Source organism: Anopheles funestus, chromosome 2RL (assembly GCF_943734845.2).
Source record: "Anopheles funestus chromosome 2RL, idAnoFuneDA-416_04, whole genome shotgun sequence".
NCBI classification, from domain to species: domain Eukaryota; kingdom Metazoa; phylum Arthropoda; class Insecta; order Diptera; family Culicidae; genus Anopheles; species Anopheles funestus.
In genome coordinates this window covers 76,616,769-76,635,643 of record NC_064598.1, presented here as the reverse complement: position 1 = coordinate 76,635,643, position 18,875 = coordinate 76,616,769, and the positions used below count along the sequence as shown (strand labels likewise).

The 18,875-nt window shown below is 40.5% G+C and overlaps 1 protein-coding gene across 4 annotated transcripts in view; it reads right to left on the bottom strand.

Moving 5' to 3' along the window:
* Positions 1-2,335: 2,335 nt before the first annotated feature.
* The window catches only part of LOC125763932 (uncharacterized protein DDB_G0271670-like), a 39,378-nt gene continuing 22,838 nt past the window's right edge, over positions 2,336-18,875 (bottom strand). For all 4 annotated transcript variants that reach the window (XM_049427670.1, XM_049427668.1, XM_049427669.1 and 1 more), the window contains 7 exons: positions 14,904-15,600; positions 10,847-11,688; positions 10,658-10,759; positions 5,440-5,548; positions 5,142-5,318; positions 4,716-4,829; positions 2,336-4,073 (listed from right to left, as the gene is read on the bottom strand). In XM_049427670.1, coding sequence (XP_049283627.1) covers positions 3,949-4,073; positions 4,716-4,829; positions 5,142-5,318; positions 5,440-5,548; positions 10,658-10,759; positions 10,847-11,688; positions 14,904-15,036 — 1,602 coding nt within the window. In that variant the 5' untranslated portion in view covers positions 15,037-15,600 and the 3' untranslated portion in view covers positions 2,336-3,948. The remainder of the gene's footprint in view (positions 4,074-4,715; positions 4,830-5,141; positions 5,319-5,439; positions 5,549-10,657; positions 10,760-10,846; positions 11,689-14,903; positions 15,601-18,875) is intronic.

Sequence of the window (18,875 nt, the reverse complement as noted above, 5' to 3'; positions counted from 1 at the left end):
TCATTCCGGTGGTTCGTGGAGCGTGTGTATACCGGCATTTGGATGCTTGGTTTGTTTCCCTTTCCTGTTTGCCTGGTATGTGTATAAAGTCAATTTGCACCTTATGTTAGAGTGTGCTGATGAACTGTAAACCATACACCAGCACACTCGCACGTAATGTCTGCTATTTGCCGATCAATATTGGGTCCCGATCGGACAGCGGGAGTGTATTAGAGCGAGCGAATATTTTATGACGTGTTGTAAATGTATGCATAAAGTGATAATTTTACGAGGGATAATATTTGCGCGCACAATGATTCACATACCGGATTCTCATAAAATGAAGCAAATATCAAAAACTGATCAGAACGGAAAATCGTTTACAACAGCGTTTAAAGCGTTTTTTTTAGTAAGAAAATACCTGCTACATGATGCCATGACCAGGATTGTTTAAAGTAAGCGCCTATCAGTATGCAATTTATTGTGTATAATTTAGAAAAGGATTAATATCAAAATTATTACCAGTGGCTAGACCCTGTCAACTGGTTTAACATTCTGACATTCTTTTCCATTCTGCTACTAAGAACAGTTCTCGGAAGTTTTGACCAGACATATCTGCCTTTTTTAATTTTCATTTATCCGGAACCGGATAATCAGATCTGCGTATGGGAGAATGATCCTGAAGGGAATTATCATCAGTGTGTTTTGCAAAAATATCGTTTATCCTCGTCGTTTTAGCTCTGTAATGCTTTTTAATTTAAAATCACTAGACTGTATACAATACAAAAAAAAAAAAACATTACACAAAGAGGTGGTATTCTACAGCGATTACAGCTTCTGCGGAAGTAATATAAATATTTCACGAAATTAATTGACGAAGCATTTACATGAAATAATGGTTGATTTATGGAAGTAATTGCTGCCGCTTTTAGTCTGCAGATTTGCATGATTGAATCGAGTAAAGCTTCTTTTGTGCACGATCACATTTTACCAAACGAAATTTTTACATTACAAAAGCAAGGGAAAGCAAACCAGAAAGGTAAAAACACATGTGATACGAAATAAATACACAAAGCATATTCTCTTTATCCTGTAGCACAAATAAATAAATAAAAAAAAAACACCTTTCGTTATCCCCAATTCTGGGTGTGAAAATTTTGTATCGATTTTTTCTCTATGCAAAATGCCCCCATTACAGAGTTTTTGTGAGGTTGGCAGTATTTTTTCTGTTGTGTATCGCCGCCCATGATACGGCAATGGCTTTCTTCCGATCAATTTCGGGTAGCAAAATTGCGTTGGAAAGAAGGTTCTTAGCGTACGGTGGGAGCTTACATACACTTACCATTTTCGATCGCCAGCATTCGGAAACCTCATAATCGATAAATTCACCGTAATGCCATTCACCGGATTATTACATTATCACTGTGGCTGTAAAGTAGCGCCTTTGTACCCTCTTCGTCCTTCCTGGGTTCCTCTCTCCGACTCGATTATTATGCATTGAAATTGGTGTACAGTGTACAAATGGAAAAACGAAACAAGAAATGTGAAAACTGTTAACAACCACTGTGGGAGGTTGGGGCATGTCAGGCAGGCTGGAAGGGAAATGGGAAAATGTTCTCCATTGGCTTACGTCGTGAAGATGGAGCTTACGTCTTCAAGTTCTCAAACACAGCCCACAAAACGGACGGATCCCTGTTAGGTGCAGGTGCGAGAATGGTAAAGAATATGCTGAAAAGTACCCCGAGAATGAGTTCGCATTGAATGAGGTCTTCCAGCCGTGGGTTGGAATTACGCAGGTGAAGAACGGGCGGTAAATGTGTTTCAGTGCTTGTTCAGTGTTTCTTTCTCTGGCTTGTTGTTCTTTAGCTTTTTATCATTATGGTTCGGTTTCCGATTCCGGGCAAGAGCCGATGATGGAGAGATGCAGATGGGAAATTCCATTTACGGAAGTGAAATCACATTGTTAACATTCGGCACTGACACAGGCATGTCGTCCCGGGCATTCCTCCGTTTGAAATGGCGAGACTGAACAGGGGGTTTCGCATGTTTCCAGGTACCATTAGGGTGGGAAGTCGATACAAAACGAACGTTACGTAAATAAAACGTATCGAACTTTATTCGAAACCGATCTTTGGGAAATAATACACACTGTTGTACTAATGGTGTTAACAAGTGACGACAGGAAACATAAAAAAGGTTGGAAATAACAAAAAAAATCATAAAAAACATACATTCTGGCGCTGATCAATGCTTACGTCAATCGAACTGCATACTTTCAGGTGTCATTCAGACAGTAGAGCCGGCGTTCGGGAGAAAAGTTACTTTCTTTCTACTTTCTAGACGAACAGAGATAACGTTATAATCCAAATATATTTACCTTTATTAAACCGCTTTTATCTCACAGTGGTACGCGAATGTTTGATTTACATCCGCAGGAAAAAAAGGGGTTTCGCCTGCACACGAATTTGCATTTGAGTTCAGGTGAAAGGTGGTTTTGTCCCTCTCTATCGCATTCCGCACATGGTTGTTGTTGTTTCTTTAACGGCTTCTTTATTTCCTACTCATTTTGTTTGGTTTGACGAGAAATGTTTTGTTTTGTTTTTTCTCCTCTCATTCTGTGTACAGAGTTTTCCCTCTTCATTTATTAAATGCTATTTGTAGTTGGACATGCTTACTTTCTTCTGCTCTGGGTTTTATTTTTTGCGCATTGTTTTCATTTGCTTCGTGTTCTCGGTTTCTCGGTTTATGTACAAACGTCTTATACCGCAGCCGTCAGCTGTATTATGAAGACCTACTGTTTTTTTGGGGTGTGTTTTTCTTTTGTTGCTGTTCGGTTGAGAGGGAATCCTTTCATTAGTTCTTTTTGTTTTTCAATGTGGGTTTTTTTTTTAATATTATTTTGTTTTTAAATACAATTCTCCTTCCGTTTCCGGTACCAATCTACACTTAGCTAACAGAGTTTTTTGTTTATCATTTTTTCAACGTTTATTCTTCACAAACAATGCTCATCAAAGATGAACAAATGGGTTTTACAGTTGCGTTTTTGTTTTGTTTTACATTTCTTTCACCTTTCCATTTTAACCTTCGCTGTTGCAGTAAAGTAAGAAGTTCGGAAACTGGTGGCATTTCATTCTGTTTATGTTCTTAAATAATGGATTTTTGTGTTAAGAATTGTGATATGAAAACTTAATCTTTTTTTTTTAATATCTGGTACGTTATTTTTATAGTGTGTTTAAAATCATCTCGTTGTTTGAAAAAGATGAAAGAAACAGTGTAAAAACCATATCTTGTTTTTTTTACAAAGTTTTTTCTTTGTTTTTTTTTGTTTTGTATTGCCGTTTAGAGCAGAATGTGATTTTCGGTTGATAGCTTTACCGGTGTATGTTCAGTTTGCAATTCATCGCCGATGTTTATTTACTATCCTTTTACAAATACCATACAAAGTTACATCAAACGCTACGTTAAATTTGATTTATGCCATTTTCGTTTACCTATATGTACAATGTGTCACTTGCTGTTTGGTTTTTGTCCTCGCTATTCATCACACGGCTTATTCACGGTTTTTATACGGCTCGCTACACATCCACCTTACACATGGCAAGTGTAAGAAAATGTTTGATCGAATCTTCGTCATACACATACAGACATACGTACACTTACGGGGCCACTTTCCATCCCGTTTAGAGTGGAGCTTTAATTGTGAAATAAATCTCGACCCGATTTGTGTATTACACTAGTTTGTTTTTAAGTTCATCCGAACTGTAGAGCTGCAGAGCTGAGCAGCTGATTTTTCTATTCTGTGTGCAACGGTACCATTACAACAACCTCACCCAATGTTTGCATTCCCCATTGAATGCACACACTTTTATGTAGATTTCTGGTACGTTTGGTTTTGTTTCGTCACTAGTACCATTCGTACACCCGTTACGTACCACTATTAGTCAGCATTGTCCTCGTTGTGCAGTGAACTCAATGCATATTTAAGACGAAATTGATGACCTGATATGTTACAATAGCCAGCGGCAGATGAATATGTGATGCCACCAGGACCGCATTTCCATGATCGCCGTGTTGCATGGCTGCCGGGTTTTCGCCTGCACCAAACGTGTTGCGAAAGGAGAGAAAACGAGAGGTTTCATGAGAGTTGTGCAAGGATGAGTAAGCATCAGGTCACAGGGCACATTTATTGTTGCCCTGTTACATTTTTAACAGCCACCGGGGAAGTGTGGGGGCAGAATTGTTTGGGACACGGGATGGAAACATAAAATGATGCCGATAACGGTGACATGATTGCACATGATGACTGTGCCTATAAATCGATATGGTATTTTTTTATGTTTACTTAAAATGAAAGCAATAATTTATCCATATTTTTATTGCACATAACGCATTTTGTGGTTGTGAAGAAATTTAAATTAATATGATTTACGAAATAAAATTCGTATGAGGTGAAAAGTGCAAAAAATCTTATTTATTCATGAAATGATTTTGTGATCCAAAGTGTTTCAAAGACTTAAGTTGTACAAGGGGCGAGAAAAAAATAGCGAAACCATTTGAAAAGTCAGTTTTGGACGGGAAACCAGTTTAAACGGGTATTTTCAGTCAAAAATAAAGAGGATAAAACACAAAACTAAAAATGTTAAAATAATGTACACAAATTAAAAATCCCAATGCGTTTCCTTCTTCGGATTGATACTGATGTTACTCATGTTGTAAAACCGTTCATCGCTACTTACCGTTCAAAATGTGCACCAGCGTTGATGCAGCGACGGCATTGTTTGAAACGCACGAATAGTTTCCCGAGTTGAGTGTGTTCGTGTGTGAAATGACAAGCTCCGAGTACCGATTGTCTGTAGGAAATGAAAAAAAACCCAAACAAGGGCGATGTTAATTGGATGTGTTAACCAAAATGGAATGGCTGAACGATGGGTACAAATGGTGCATATGTAAATGATAATAAAATACGTTTTTATTTTGCATTTTTTTACCATCGTGCCCTATGCAACAGTATGAAAACAAACAGAATTAACCAAAATAAACAAATTTTAAATTAAAGTCCTAACGACTCGAAGCGATGTTTTGTTTGTTTGTTACAACCTGCATCATTTGCAGCAGTATCACCGTTGATGGGATAAAAATGAGGTGAAAAACACAGTACTTACCCGCTTCGGTCGATACGTTTACGCCTCGATGTGCATCGTAGTTGATCATGCGATTGTTATGGTACCAGAATATGTACAACGGTGGTTCGTTGCTTTGCACGACGCGACACGTTAACCGCAACATCGAACCCGGTTTTAGATACTTTTCCGATGGACCAAAAATTTCCGCTTTTGCCTCTGTATTGAAAAGTCAGAACAATATGCAAGAAATTAGTAGATGTAACATTTTGTGGTAGAAAAATTATAGCAAAAGTGGAATGAATTTTTCGGTGTAAGAAATCAAACAGGAGGCACGTACCGACCACGTCCAGCTTAACGAAGATTGACGTCGGTGGATGGGTTGAAACTTGACACTCGTATAAACCGGCGTCTCGTAACTGGACATACTTGATTTGTAGTGGCCATTCCTGAGGGAAAAAATGGGGAATATTAAAGAGGATTATATTAGTTAGGATGATTGACTGGATTTGTAGTAAAGGTGTCATTAGAAAAGCATTTTGTTTAAATGGTAATTTTTTCTTGAATAATCAATAAATAGCATTCCAATGTGCAGCAGATTGCATACTTTAAGGCAAAACTATACAACTGAGACGAATAACCCCTGGAAGTATGCAATTTGATTTCATCTAGTGATAGCATCCGCTATACCTGATTCGATTTATTTGCCGCTTATCACATTCTTCTATTTATTTCCCAATTGCAATGTTCAATAAAATAATCAAACTATCCTGCACATGTTTACAGCTCAATTCATCTGCAAAACGATTTACATCGCGCTGGAAAAACTGCTTGATTTGATTGAAATTACCAGCGTATAAATAACCTTTGGCCCGCCATTATGGTGGCATCATGTTTCGCCATGCTTTTCTAGCCGGAAAACGACAATAAACATCAATCCAAGCATGGCAGTCGAGTCAGATCCTCCACGCGGTCAACCGCCTTTATTACCGAACGGTGCCTGGTTCATCTCCGCTCCAGACCGTAGATCCGTCGGTCATTATTTGCCGGTCCGGATCGATACGAAAGCTTCCACTGATAGGGAATGCCGGTCACGACTTAGCACGCTTAATAGTGGCAGCTTCAAACGTTGACCGATGGGACATTATTTCTCTCCACGCCTTCCACGTGGGCCGTGTAGTCAGTGTTTTTGCTTCCCAAGCCACATTATTCGCCCAAGGCCATCCACGGATGCCATTCTGGGAGGCAGAAGCGATAAAAGCAAATTTTATTGACCACCTCATGCTTGCAGGAAACGAATGGTGAAGGTGAGCGAATAGGAGAATTAGACCAATTGGGTCTCTCCCTGGGTACGCATTCCATCCCAGTCGTTTAGCCGAACTAATGGTTTTTGCACGGTGGGGGCCGTACCGGGCCAAAATTGAACGCACGATGTTTTGCGTGCTTTTTGGGGGCGTAAAAAAAACGTATAACGAATTCATCTTCTCCCGATGCTTCCTGGTGGAAGGTTGGCGCATGGGAAAAAACAACATCACAAGCAGGGTGTACCTCACCCAAACCGAGAGAAAAATCGTACAAATTTCAGGAACGTTCTGCCCTACTCGCTGCCCTACGATTTCCAGTACCGGAAATCACAAAGCTAGACCATGGTTCCAGTGCGAGTTTAGTAGCAAATCGTGCCTGAATTGAGAAGCTTTTTTTGCGCTTCGATTTTCCACTCCAGTGCTGCTGTTTTGCAGGTATCTTCGTGTATTTCCTTTCGTCACGAAACCTTTTCTTCTCGGTAATTACCAGCTAAGGTTCGGCGAACGTGCCAAAAACAAATAGGCTACAAAATGTTTTGGATGTACACCGGGCTTCACTTCCCGATAAGGAAGCTTAAGCGGAAGCAACACATTTCCCCAGGGGTGGTAAAATGTTTAAAAATGGAAACGAAAGTACAAGGTAGCCGTACCGCTGGTTTAGGCTGGGTAGTGATCCGCGACACACGTGCATTGAATTCATCCGTAAGGAGAGCTTTATTTATGTACAGTGGCTTACGTAGAATAGGATTGTTTAAAAATAAATGCGAATAAATATTTTATCAATCAAATTTTATGTTTTGAAAATTTGTTTAATGCAACGTTAGACTTCAAAACATTTTTTGTAATGCAGAAAAAATGTATTATAAAAAACAGATAACCCTTCTTTTTTCGCTACACACTGTTCCATCCCATGTTTTGACAACGACAACGTGACGGAAAACATTTCCAATTCCGGAGTAATTCGTGACTGCGTGATCACCTACCATTAGGAATCGCGTCTCTTTAAAGACTCTTTAAAATTGCCCGAATTGTTTGGATCTGGTTTGTAACGGTTGGTTAAATTTATTGAACCACAATTACGCAATTACGCTTGTGAAAAGTAAAACAAAAGCTGATTAAAACCAGTTAGATTGGTTGAAATTAGCTTCAAAGGAAATCGATACGTTGACGCTCGAAGGAAGGAAAGTTAATTAAGCAAGCAGTGAATAACTGTTTCGCTTCGCAAGTACCGCCACGAGCTGATGGAATAGTGGAATGTTGTACCTACAAGCTTGGAGAGTTTGAATTAAAGGAATGTTCTTTCTTTTTTGCTTGTGTACTTATTCTTCAAAGCAAAAAAAAAAAAACAAAAATGGGAAACAAAGCAAGAGTAATTTAATTGGACGTTGTTCGGGGCAGGTGAATGGTACACGTAGCGATTAAATTATTTAACTTAATTGCGCAACAAACGTTACCACACTGAAACAAAAGCATTGCTCTGTGCCATTTGGATTGTTGATTTGAACTGTTCAAATGCTTCATCACTCAAACCAAGCAACGGTTTTCACTCCCTTTTTCGGGTGATGTGAGGACCATTGCTGCCGGTAGAACATTCCGTCCGACGGATAGTATAATTAACGAGTGCTGAAACCGACCCGGACTCACACATGGATAAAATTTATTACAACCGATTGACGGTGAATGATGGGCGTACGCTTTTCGCTTCGTTGCAGCTGCGGTTTAGTCAGCTAATGCATCCGGATGTGCTGCTTCTGTTGCATTGCGCGATGCAACCGTAATGATGATGATGGTGATGATGATGCTGATGATGATTGAATTTGCACGCGAGAGCGGATGCTTATGGCAAGAAACACTCGAGACTAGTGAATAATGTAACCAACGTGAGGAAGAATCCGGCACATTCGGTCCGAAACGTTGCACAAATGACGGTGCACACTGGTATTGGATGGATCGAAATTGATGGCTTTTGAGTAATTTAACCCTTTCTGATCAAAAGATTTTTTGAGCTAGTTCACAAACGAAAATGTAAAAAAATAACAAAAAGGAAAAAACTCTAAATTATTTTTAAATGACAAATATGGTGTACAGTTAGTAAAGACGCCTGGCTGTATGCAATTTACAATTTTAATCTGCTTTTACACAATAATGACTCGTGAAGGTGATTAACCCGGGCTAAAAAGAATTATTTTTTTATACTTTTGAGCATTGATAATTGGTTTAAAAAAACTTGGGATAAAAACTTGTACAATTATGTCCAAAAATCGTCTTCCACCGAAGTCCCACTGTGCGGTACACGTTAGCGAAGGGCCAGCCCAAAATGGCATGGGAACGAAATGTGAGTAAAACCACAAAGTGGAACGCTCGTATGTGCGCTTTTCGTGAAAGCCTTCGGTGCACTCGATTTCCACGCAGTGCTCAATTTCGTGGTACACTTTTCGGATGCAAAACGATGGCGAATGGTGCTGAAATGTTCAATTGCATCTGCGACGAGCGTATTCAGCGCGCCCGATAGCCAGGAAGGGGTTGATTGATACGGAATTCCCACTGGTGATGAAATAAAATGTCTGTGTTTATGTATTACGGGGAAAAGAAGTCTGTGCACCCTACTTCCTGGTAAGTGGAAATGTCTAGTATTTGAATGTGCTTTACACTTAAACCACGTTTACTGTACCGCTACAATACTTAAGTGGATCCTGATGAATTACTTATTTTTCTGTTCAAGTGTACCAGTACCACGAGCTAAAGCCGTTCCGCAACGAGTCTGATGGACTAAACCCTACGTCATTTAAAAATGACTTCCCATCTGTTAGACGGTTCTCTTTCCCTTAGCCAACGTTCACATCTTTCATCTGTCTCAAGTCATGAATAATTTAAGCTCATCGTCACTTATCGCCATCGAGCGTATTGGCTTGCTGGATGCATATGCTGAGGACTTGGGGTGGGTGGAAAAGCTATCCAGCAAACTCAGCGTCTCTTTTACCTTGAAGAACACTTAATGCCAGCCAACCAGCCAAGTGTAATAATTTCGTTTGTTGCAAACACATTCTAGCGTAGTTCATTCACACTTGAAGTGCTGCAGGTTTGCTGGTGCGAATGTGTAGAGGGCTTTTACGCAACACACAAGTAAACGAAAGTGTTTGGAAAATAAATATAATGCGAAGTAGTGTTTTTAATATCAATGTGGAAACTCTTTAGCTGGTTTAGACAATTTGCTAGTTTGTCATTAAAGTCATTAAAGTCTCAAAACAGCAGTATTTAAAGTATCTTTTAAATTTATTAAAATTTCATCATAAATAGTTAAACATTTCAAATCCAAACATTTTTCTACCTAACTATTTAGTCACCACAATTAATTTATAGATGGTTGAACAAACAGCATTTTTTCTCTATATTTTTACACCCGAACATACATGTAGCAGAACCTTCTCTGCCATCCCTACAAGCGCTCTTGCGGGAGAACAGAGTGTATCATTCCATCCATTGCAATCACTTTCCGTTACGGCACGTTCCTGAAGGATGCCTCTTAAATTCCCATCGGTAGTTGCACATAAAACCGGATTTACGCTCTTACGTGCAGCTTTCGCATAAGGAGAAACAAGAGTAGGGAAGAAACAAGAAAATCACGCCAGAATGATAGGGCCAACCGAAATGGGGTAGTAAAAATTGTTGACGGACACTCGTATCCGGTGGCATTCTTGGCACCTTGACTAAGCATCGAACTCAGTTAGACCTACGTGGGACGGGAGATGCAAGATAAGACGTCAGCAAATACTAAGTTTCGTCATAGCGTTTGACATGTTCACCCGTAGTCACTTTGATGATAAAAGTTATTTTTCTGTCTCCCCCCGTTTAACGCGACGCGGGAACGACCGCACTCGTGTTACTTGTAGTTGAAGTGTGGCTTCTTATTCGTCTATGTCGCCTTGGTAAGATTTTTATGCACTTGTTCATTTCCTAATGGAATCGTCAGATCAAATGCAGCGTTGCCTAGCATGATCAAAGAAATAGCACTGAAGTGTTAGCACCGGGAAATGTTCTTGACGATGATGCCACCGCGTGTGGTAGGTGAAGGTGAGCAAGCATTTAATGTGCTATTAATTCCTTGTTAAATTGCACTATTTTAAATTAAAGCTTAGGCTCAACCGTAGTAAACCGTTAGATTCACTTCCACTGGTAAATACATTTTCAAATGGAGACGCATGGTCACTCACAGTACTAATTTGGCTGCGTACGTGATACAGCACAATAACTTACCTCCGTGTCCTCTGAATGGATGATGTTAAACCGTTCGTCGCTGCTATAGGTGGTGACACCGATTGTGAGTAAGTGATAATCTTTCCGCCTTATCCATGATACCTAAACACCGCGTATGAGAAACAAAGGATCACACAATTAATAAGGCAAGGTCATCTAAATATTCTTCGAGCAAAAGCCAATACTTACCACCCCTTCACCTATATTACGCACCGCACAAGGCAACACCGCTATCGAGCCAACCTGGGACGCAATGGTAGTGTGGTTGTCGGTTTCGAAGTACATTTTACTGAAATTACCCTCCGTTGTGGTCACATCGCCACCCTCGAGCCTGTTACCGCTTGGTTCCACTTCCGATGAAGCACCTTTCGTGTTGGAAGATTTTCCAGAGCCCACCTTACCGGTACTGGTACTGCTGGAGAATCCGACCGGCACCTTCTGACCCGGTCCGATCTTGCCGGACTCACCGTGGCTACCCTCGGCAAGTATTAGATTGGCGCTAGTGATTTTACTAAAACTACTGCTCGTTCCACTACCTCTCGGACCCACCATCTCCACCGGTTCCGGTGCAATGGTGGTGGGTTTGTTGATGCCATCGGTTCCTGACGATCTTCGGGATGTCAGCGAATCGTAGACGCTGGTACTAGTGGTACTACCTTTACTGCTAATAGTGTTACTACTACTGCTACCAGAACCACGCTTGCTGGTCGATAGCCTTTGACCGCCCTCGATGATCGACTGGGACGAGGTCTCTCTGAGTGCACCCGAACCCAACAGTGGGAGCGTTTTGCCCCGGGAACTGTTTGGACTTTCTTGCACGAGCGCTTCGAAACGGGGCAGTGTTTCGATGGAAGGAACTGCGGCTGTGGTTGAAGAGTAGGGATCACCGGTGCTGGAGAGGCTCGTACCTTCCAGCCAACTGCTGCTACTGGTGATACTGGTGGTGGTGGTGGTGGTTGTGGTAGTGCTGCTGCTGGCAGGGGCCGCAGTACTGCTGGTGGAGGTGGTACTACTGGTGGAAGTGATTAAACCTGAAAATGAAATAAAAAAGCAAAGTGAGTCGTGTCATGCTACATGTCATGTACAATATTTAGATAAGATGTAATCAAATGCTTATAAAACAGACATTGTCAAAGAAATTGCATTGAAATTTAAAACCATTTAGTTGGTAATTTAATTCGTAAACCTCTGGCAAACAATATCGTTCAGAAAGCTATCAATTTAGAATCCCTTGCATTGTTCTCCTTCCTATAGCAGCGTTAAATCATCAAAAGTCTGGGCACATTAATCACTAGACGTCTCAGGAGCAGCTTCATCCTTCATGCCATGATTGCATATTTTCATTTCAATTAGTTTTACCTCTCTACCCCGTTATTGCCCATCTGTCCAACTCGGGGAAAAGTTGCGTTAATTGAAATAAATCTTACAGTCGATCCCGAACTCGAACGAGTATCCTAGGTGAGCCATTCTAAGCGTGTAACTGTTAGGGAGAAAGTTGTGCAATATTCCAACCCAGAAACAGCAACTAGGGAACCGCTAGTAGGGGGCCGGGGAAAGAACTGTCCAACTGAAGTGAAACAATATCCTCATCGATCATCGAGCGTCAAGCTATTAAAGCGTATGGCTTGTTGGGGAGTTTTTTTTTTTTCGTTGCCAGCCACCTTTATCATGCCGGCCGGCCGGTGTGTGTAATTTTGTTAAGTAGTTATTTTGCTCGTTCCGAAGGCTGTGCTAAATTTTTCAATTAGGCAAGTAATTTTCACGCAAACTTTTCGGTTGGTGAGCGTAGTGAGATGACGATGGAGAAACTGTATAGATTTGCCGATGGTAATAATTTTTCGCTTGTTGATGGAGTGGTAACAACTTTAAATGCAAAACACATTGATGCCATCGAACTGTACTTGACAGCTTACACTCAGGTTGTATGGGATGTATGGAATTGAATGCAAATAATGTTTTACTCAAAAGTTTTGGAACTTTTCGATTTGTTTACTGATCTGAATCTCGTGAACCATGTAAAAAATGTAACTTGGTTAGTTGATTGCATACTTTCCGGCTTTTTGAATTATATATCAAACCAATCCATATATACTGCGGTGTACTTTTATTGTTTAAAATGTGGAAGCCCCCAATGTGTAATAGAATTAATTTTGCTCACCATTCACAAGCGTATCTGTCAGATCAATTGAAACATACGATGTACAGATACGTTCCTTGAAGATGGTACAATTTTGTACAATTATCTAATAGGACAACAAAAAGAAAGCTCTTTTAAGCCCTTCTCCATGCTTATTATTTCCCAGAACTGGTAGCCGTGTTTGATGATATTAGGAAACCGCCTTCTATCTGGTGATGAAACTTTGCAACAAAACGGGCAGGCTTACAGACGGGTTCCGTTTCTTGCTGATTCGGGATGCGCTCAATCAGGTTCGCACAAATTTTCAATGGAACTCGTTCGAATCCCTAGAAACGATTTCACCATCCAACTCGAGTAACGAAGGGAAATGGAAAAAAAGTAAAATAAATCGAGGGCAAACTTTCATGTCTCTGTTCGGTTGGATTTGAGTCAGAAATTTTATTGTTTCCGTTACTTTCACAGCGTTACACAGTGGCAACACTTTATCGAAGGCAGGAAGTAAACAAAATGGGAAGTTTGTGTGTGAGCATGGAAACGCCCTTTTCGTCTCCCTCAAATTTCACCCATTTTTAGCTTCTTCCCCTTCTCTAGATGATCTAGATGATCCTATACAGCACCATTCTCGATAATCGATGAAATGGAAAATTCAATTTCAGCAAGTACTAACTCGACGTGGGCTTGAGATTTTTCCCCCCCCCCCTTCATGCTCATGTCAGTTCTCAAGCGGGTGATGATTGTCGAGCGTTCTGGAAATAGAAAGCAGTGTCCCTCCCCCTAGACCACTGTACCTCACGATATCCCTGATGGGCGGTTGGGTTTCATTTTTGTATTGTGTTTGGTTCTCTCGCCTCATTGGGACGATTTTTGGCAAGATAGAGAAGTGTAGGACTTTATTTTATTGCTATCTGCCCCATTCTCGCACTGGACTGGTTTGGTGAAAGCGAACAAATTTTTTGGGCACACAAGCTCGTTTCAGGAAGGCTAGTATCATTCTGTCTGTCAGTCATTTTTAGTAGAAGCACCTAATCCTGCACGGAGGTTCAGCACGAACGATGGCTAGAACACCAAATCCCATCAAATAGTATATCCGGTTGGTTTGAATGTGCCCATGGAGCCAAGGTTGGGAATATCATCGTGTAAAAATTCGAAGAAAGCATTTTTTAATCATTGTGACGTTACGGACAACTGTCACTGCTTCGCATTTGACGAAAGCCGAATACTTGGAAATTGGGTATTTCTGCCTGAGTAGACTTCATCACCAGACACAGCAGCTGTCTTTTCTGTTACAACGGACAGTGTGATGGAACGATACATCATCAGACCATTGGTGGTGACAAGTGAGAAAAGAGAAAACAGGCGGCAAAAATGCCCGAGCAAATGAAGAATCCTTAACAATCAGGTACAGTTGATGCTCATTCGGTTTATTTTTTGTTTGCTAACAGTGGCCTCAATTCCGGAGCAAGTTTTTGTTTTGTTTTGTTGGATTATCCTCGAATATACTCTTCCGTCCTCTCGAAGGGGATAACCTGTACTTAGGTGAGCTGCAAAATCCTGGAACACGACACACATTCACTTTGTCACATTTCGTTGATTGCTTTGATTGCATTACGTTTATTTCGGTCCCATTTTGTTATTTCTCTCCCGTTGTATGGTCTTCCATTTTTAGGTTTGGTAGATGATTTTATCCCAGACAGTTTTTATTCCATTTACTTTGAGTGAGGATGGTTTAGATTACTGCTAAACTTTGAAAAAAACTGTGAGGATGGTGCCGTATTCGAGCGGAAAATTGATTACCTACGGCAAAAGGGAAAAAGGAAAAAAAGTCTGCTCAATTGGACTTATTGGATCAGGTCAAGTGGAAGGATCGACTGGTCCGATTTCGGTCCGGACGTTAACTATTGTGTATCGCGCTTTTAAACAGCTTCGTGTGCTGGTGCGCGAGGCTTTTAGAATGAATTTTCAAAATATTAACCAAACATCCATGACGTCGTTAGCTTAACAAAGGTTGCCGCCTTTTTGGCGCACCCGATGCCACAATCAATTGATAAAAAGAAAAGAAACTAAGAACGCCACACGAAAAACTAACAATGGAAACAATCGGCCACTTACTGCTTCCAACGCTCGTAGACTCTAAAATGATGAAAAGCGTGCACCATTTTGTTAGCTGAGTCAGTCGTCGTCGGTCCAGGCTGGTGATCCGTCTGCTACTACTGCTGCTGCTGTTGCTGTTGCTGCTAAACATTGGTCCGGTTGGGTGACCGTCGGGAATGGGCGATCGGTATCGGTAGGCCTAGTGAGGAGACGTCACTCTTCTTTCTTTTGTTTTGCTAGTCGTTCTGCTGCACAATAAACCGTGAAGGATTTTGCACTTGTCCTTTCGGTCGATGGTGCTGCTTTTGCGTGGCAAACCGTTTGCTTGTATTTGCGTCTTACGCGTGCAAATCGCTGCTCCCTTCTACTTGCCACAGACGTGTGTTTGTTGCTTTGTGTGCGTAGGAATGTTAGGAAGAAAGAGAGACAGCTAGAGGAAGGACAGGAAGTTGTCAACGGTCGACTAGCCGCAACGTGTCAGTGCTCTCGGACGACCCGAAGTAGTCGTTCTTATCCAGTTCGGTGGATCCATTGTGGAAAGCGGTTGGAAAATGATTTGCTTCCTTTAATCGAGCGGTGCTGTTGTTGTTGTGTGCTCTAGTTACTTGCGTTTTGTTTTTTGAATGTTTTCTTCCTCGAGGGTCCTTTTTCACATCTCAAACTCTGCTACATGACGCGGAAGAAAACGTCGGCGTTGTTGTGTTCTAGACAATATCTGCAAAAAAAGAGATTATGGAAAGCGAAACAAATGTTAGAAAAGTTGATAAAATTATGCTAACTACAAAAAATATAGAAAATTATTTAAATGCAACAATTTGATCCTTGCATTTTAATATTTTATTCCTCAAATATTTTTATCTTTTTTCTCAACAGTGCACCTAACATAATTGATTTTGCAGTAAACTTTAATGGCTTAATTAAAGTAATTAAATTAAAGTAAATCCATAGATGTATATAATTCCAAATATTTAAAGGTTTGTTAATTGTGATTATATTACAATCTGCCTTAAATCAAATATATTTATTTGTAATTATGGTACTGGCATAAGCCAGTAATTATGGTTGTAATATGAAAGAAAAACTAATAAACAAAAGAAGAACTGAGAAGAAACTTTAAATTTTTTTACTAAAGCTGAGATCTCAGGCCAATCGATAGTGATGGTTTCCATTTCTACAAGAATTTAAAGCATCACCATTTCCCTAGAATTTAAACTAAACCACCAAACATTTGAGAGAACAGCGAATCAAGCTTAACCGTTCATGTTTTTTCGGTCTTTGTTTACATTTTTTTTCGGTTATCAGTTCTCACTGATGATTTGTAAATTTCGGTTCCTTGTTTATTTTTTTCGTCAAACATTTTTACAGAATCTCAGCAATAAGGAAAAGGACATGGAGACTATTCATTAATTTCCATCCGTCCGAATTACCCGGTGGCAGTTTATCCCAGGGATCCATGATGGAATCTTGGGATGGGTGAAGAAATTCAATTTCTACGATTTGCGCTTTCACGGCCTAGGTCCGGATTTATTTCCGGTAGCCCATGGTAAGCCACAGACAATCGTATCAACCCTCCGTAGTGGCTTTATTTGTGAATTTTCCTTCCAAGAAAGCTGCACCGAAAGCCCAGTTTGACAAGCTTACACAAACAGAGTCGAGCGAAGACTTTCTATGAATTTTAAAACCGTCCTTTGTACTGGACATGTTGCTTAGGTAAAAAAGCAAGCGGTCGCAAGTGACAAAAAAAAGTAGCTCAACGCAATTCTACTGTAGTAACACGTGCAACTTTGCCATCACAAAAACAGTGGGCATTAGTTACGGTACACTTTCGACATCGTCGTTGTAGCTTTTTTCTTGTCAACAATGTTTGGTGATTGTTTTTATTCGGCAGTTCTGTGTGGTTTTTGTCGACGGAAACATTGATTCTGGGATACGTCAGTACAGATTACCAAACGAATTTTATGTTTATGTTTGTTACGTTTTTCTCTTTTACTTAAAGCTATAAAAAATGTATAACAAAATGGCGTGGGTTTGGATTAAGGATTATGCTATTGGATAAAACAGCTTTTATCCACCTTTGGAACTTCACTAGGACAGGATTGAGTTTAGCCGGAAGTTAGTTAGTTTCGGAAGTTTGTTTGTTAGTATGCCGAGATTAAGTGCAAATTCCCAGCACCAAAAATAGAAAATTAAAAATCTGTTCCTTTTACAACTACACCAAAAATGCAGGTTCAGTAAGGTTCTGTTTTTTTAAATTAGTTATTAAAATTGTTGTTTACTGCTTCTTTTGAACAATCCCTTAACTTTGGCACAGCTCACCAAAAAAAAGTGTCACCTTTTTATGACACAAACACGCGGAAGAACTTCAGAAAGGTCGCAGAAAGGCTAAGAGGTGACGTATATTAATTGCACCTGTTCTCAGGTTCTCCGCAAAGAATTGGTACGTCTCAGCGCACGTGATGGATGAGCAGCCCAAACCAAGCGTAAAGCGACCATAAAAACGAACTCTTCAGCTGTGCTCATTCATGCCTTGCTGATTATGCTATCTCCCACAAGGAAGCACACCACAAGATTGACGCGCAACGAAACGCAAAACCCCTAACCCGCACACCTACATACAACCGCCTTCACCCCCGTGCTGCTAACTAATTAAGTCATCCATTGTCAAACAACGTCTTCGGACAGGCCACAGTCAGCACCTTTGCCCCCGGTAGAATTGGCGCTGTTGCCGGTTTTGCTGAAAAATGTCCTCACTGTTTGTGGCACGAACGGAACAGAAGAAAAACTTTTTTTGGTCCCTCGTCCCCCGTTCTTGGTCCCTCGTTCCCCAGTGTCTAAACAACGTTGCTGTTGTTCGGAAAACGATAAACAAAGCACCTGCCACAACTCGTTCCGATCTTTGGTCGGTATGTTTGTTCTGGCACGTCGCCGTACCTTTTGCCGAAAATTGCCACTCATTAGTCAAACTCGACAACTTTGAGGCGTAGAAGACACCGACCGAAGGAAACACTCCCACACGTGAGAAGATAGTTGCTGTGCTGGGGGCTCTCTCGTGGAGTGGGTTTTTTGTCGTTTTTTTTCATCAATGCTACAGTGCGCATCCACTCCTTGATATCGTGGCATTATTTTGTAGCGGTGACATCTCCATAAATCAAACACCTGGACGAAAAATAATGATCCAATTTCGTTGGTTTTGCGCCGGTGTTACGCAATGCGGATGAACCAGGAGGCGGAGAGCTGATGAGTAAGCACGTGAGCGGATCATCGATTGGCGTTAAGGAGTTTGTTAAAATTTATTGCTCAGTGAAGTTTGTAGACCTTGGTTAGAAATGAGTTTGGAAGAAAGTCCATGATATATCTCGCATTGAAGTTTGCTTACAATAATTAAGAAAAGAAAGGTTATTATTTTCTCTTAGAAAGCAATTTTTAAATATAATTACCAATTGCTGGAATGTAGTTGGTTTTCTTATTTGCACATGCTGTAAAAAGAGAACTGAAAAAAATTGTTCTTTAAAGTAGAACATATACATGGGAAAGAAGACTCTCGTTTCCATAACCAGTATCAGGATCTGGAAGGTATTCAAGCTGAATTTCTTTTGTTGTGGTTCTAAGCTTTTGAGAAGATTTTGCAAAATATAGGAAGAGTAGGAATAGATTTCATTCCAAGGTCTATCTTCGGCATGTTTCGAAGATCATCGACCTCTCGTCTTCAAAAGGAGCTCAACAGAAAATGTGAAAGTTTCCGAATATTGAGGATTCTCCATTCCAATCCATTCCCTGATGGTTGTATTCCTCACAATGTTAATCACTAATATCTACAACTGTAGTACAATCGACAACGATGACAAACTTTCCCTAAACTTCATAACTAATCAAAGCCCCTGGAAAATGGAAAACTCATTGAAAACTGCTCATTATGACAGAGAACGCACCGTTCGCACACACTTTAGAAAGGGATTTAAACATTAACACGAACCCAAGTAATGTACAGAA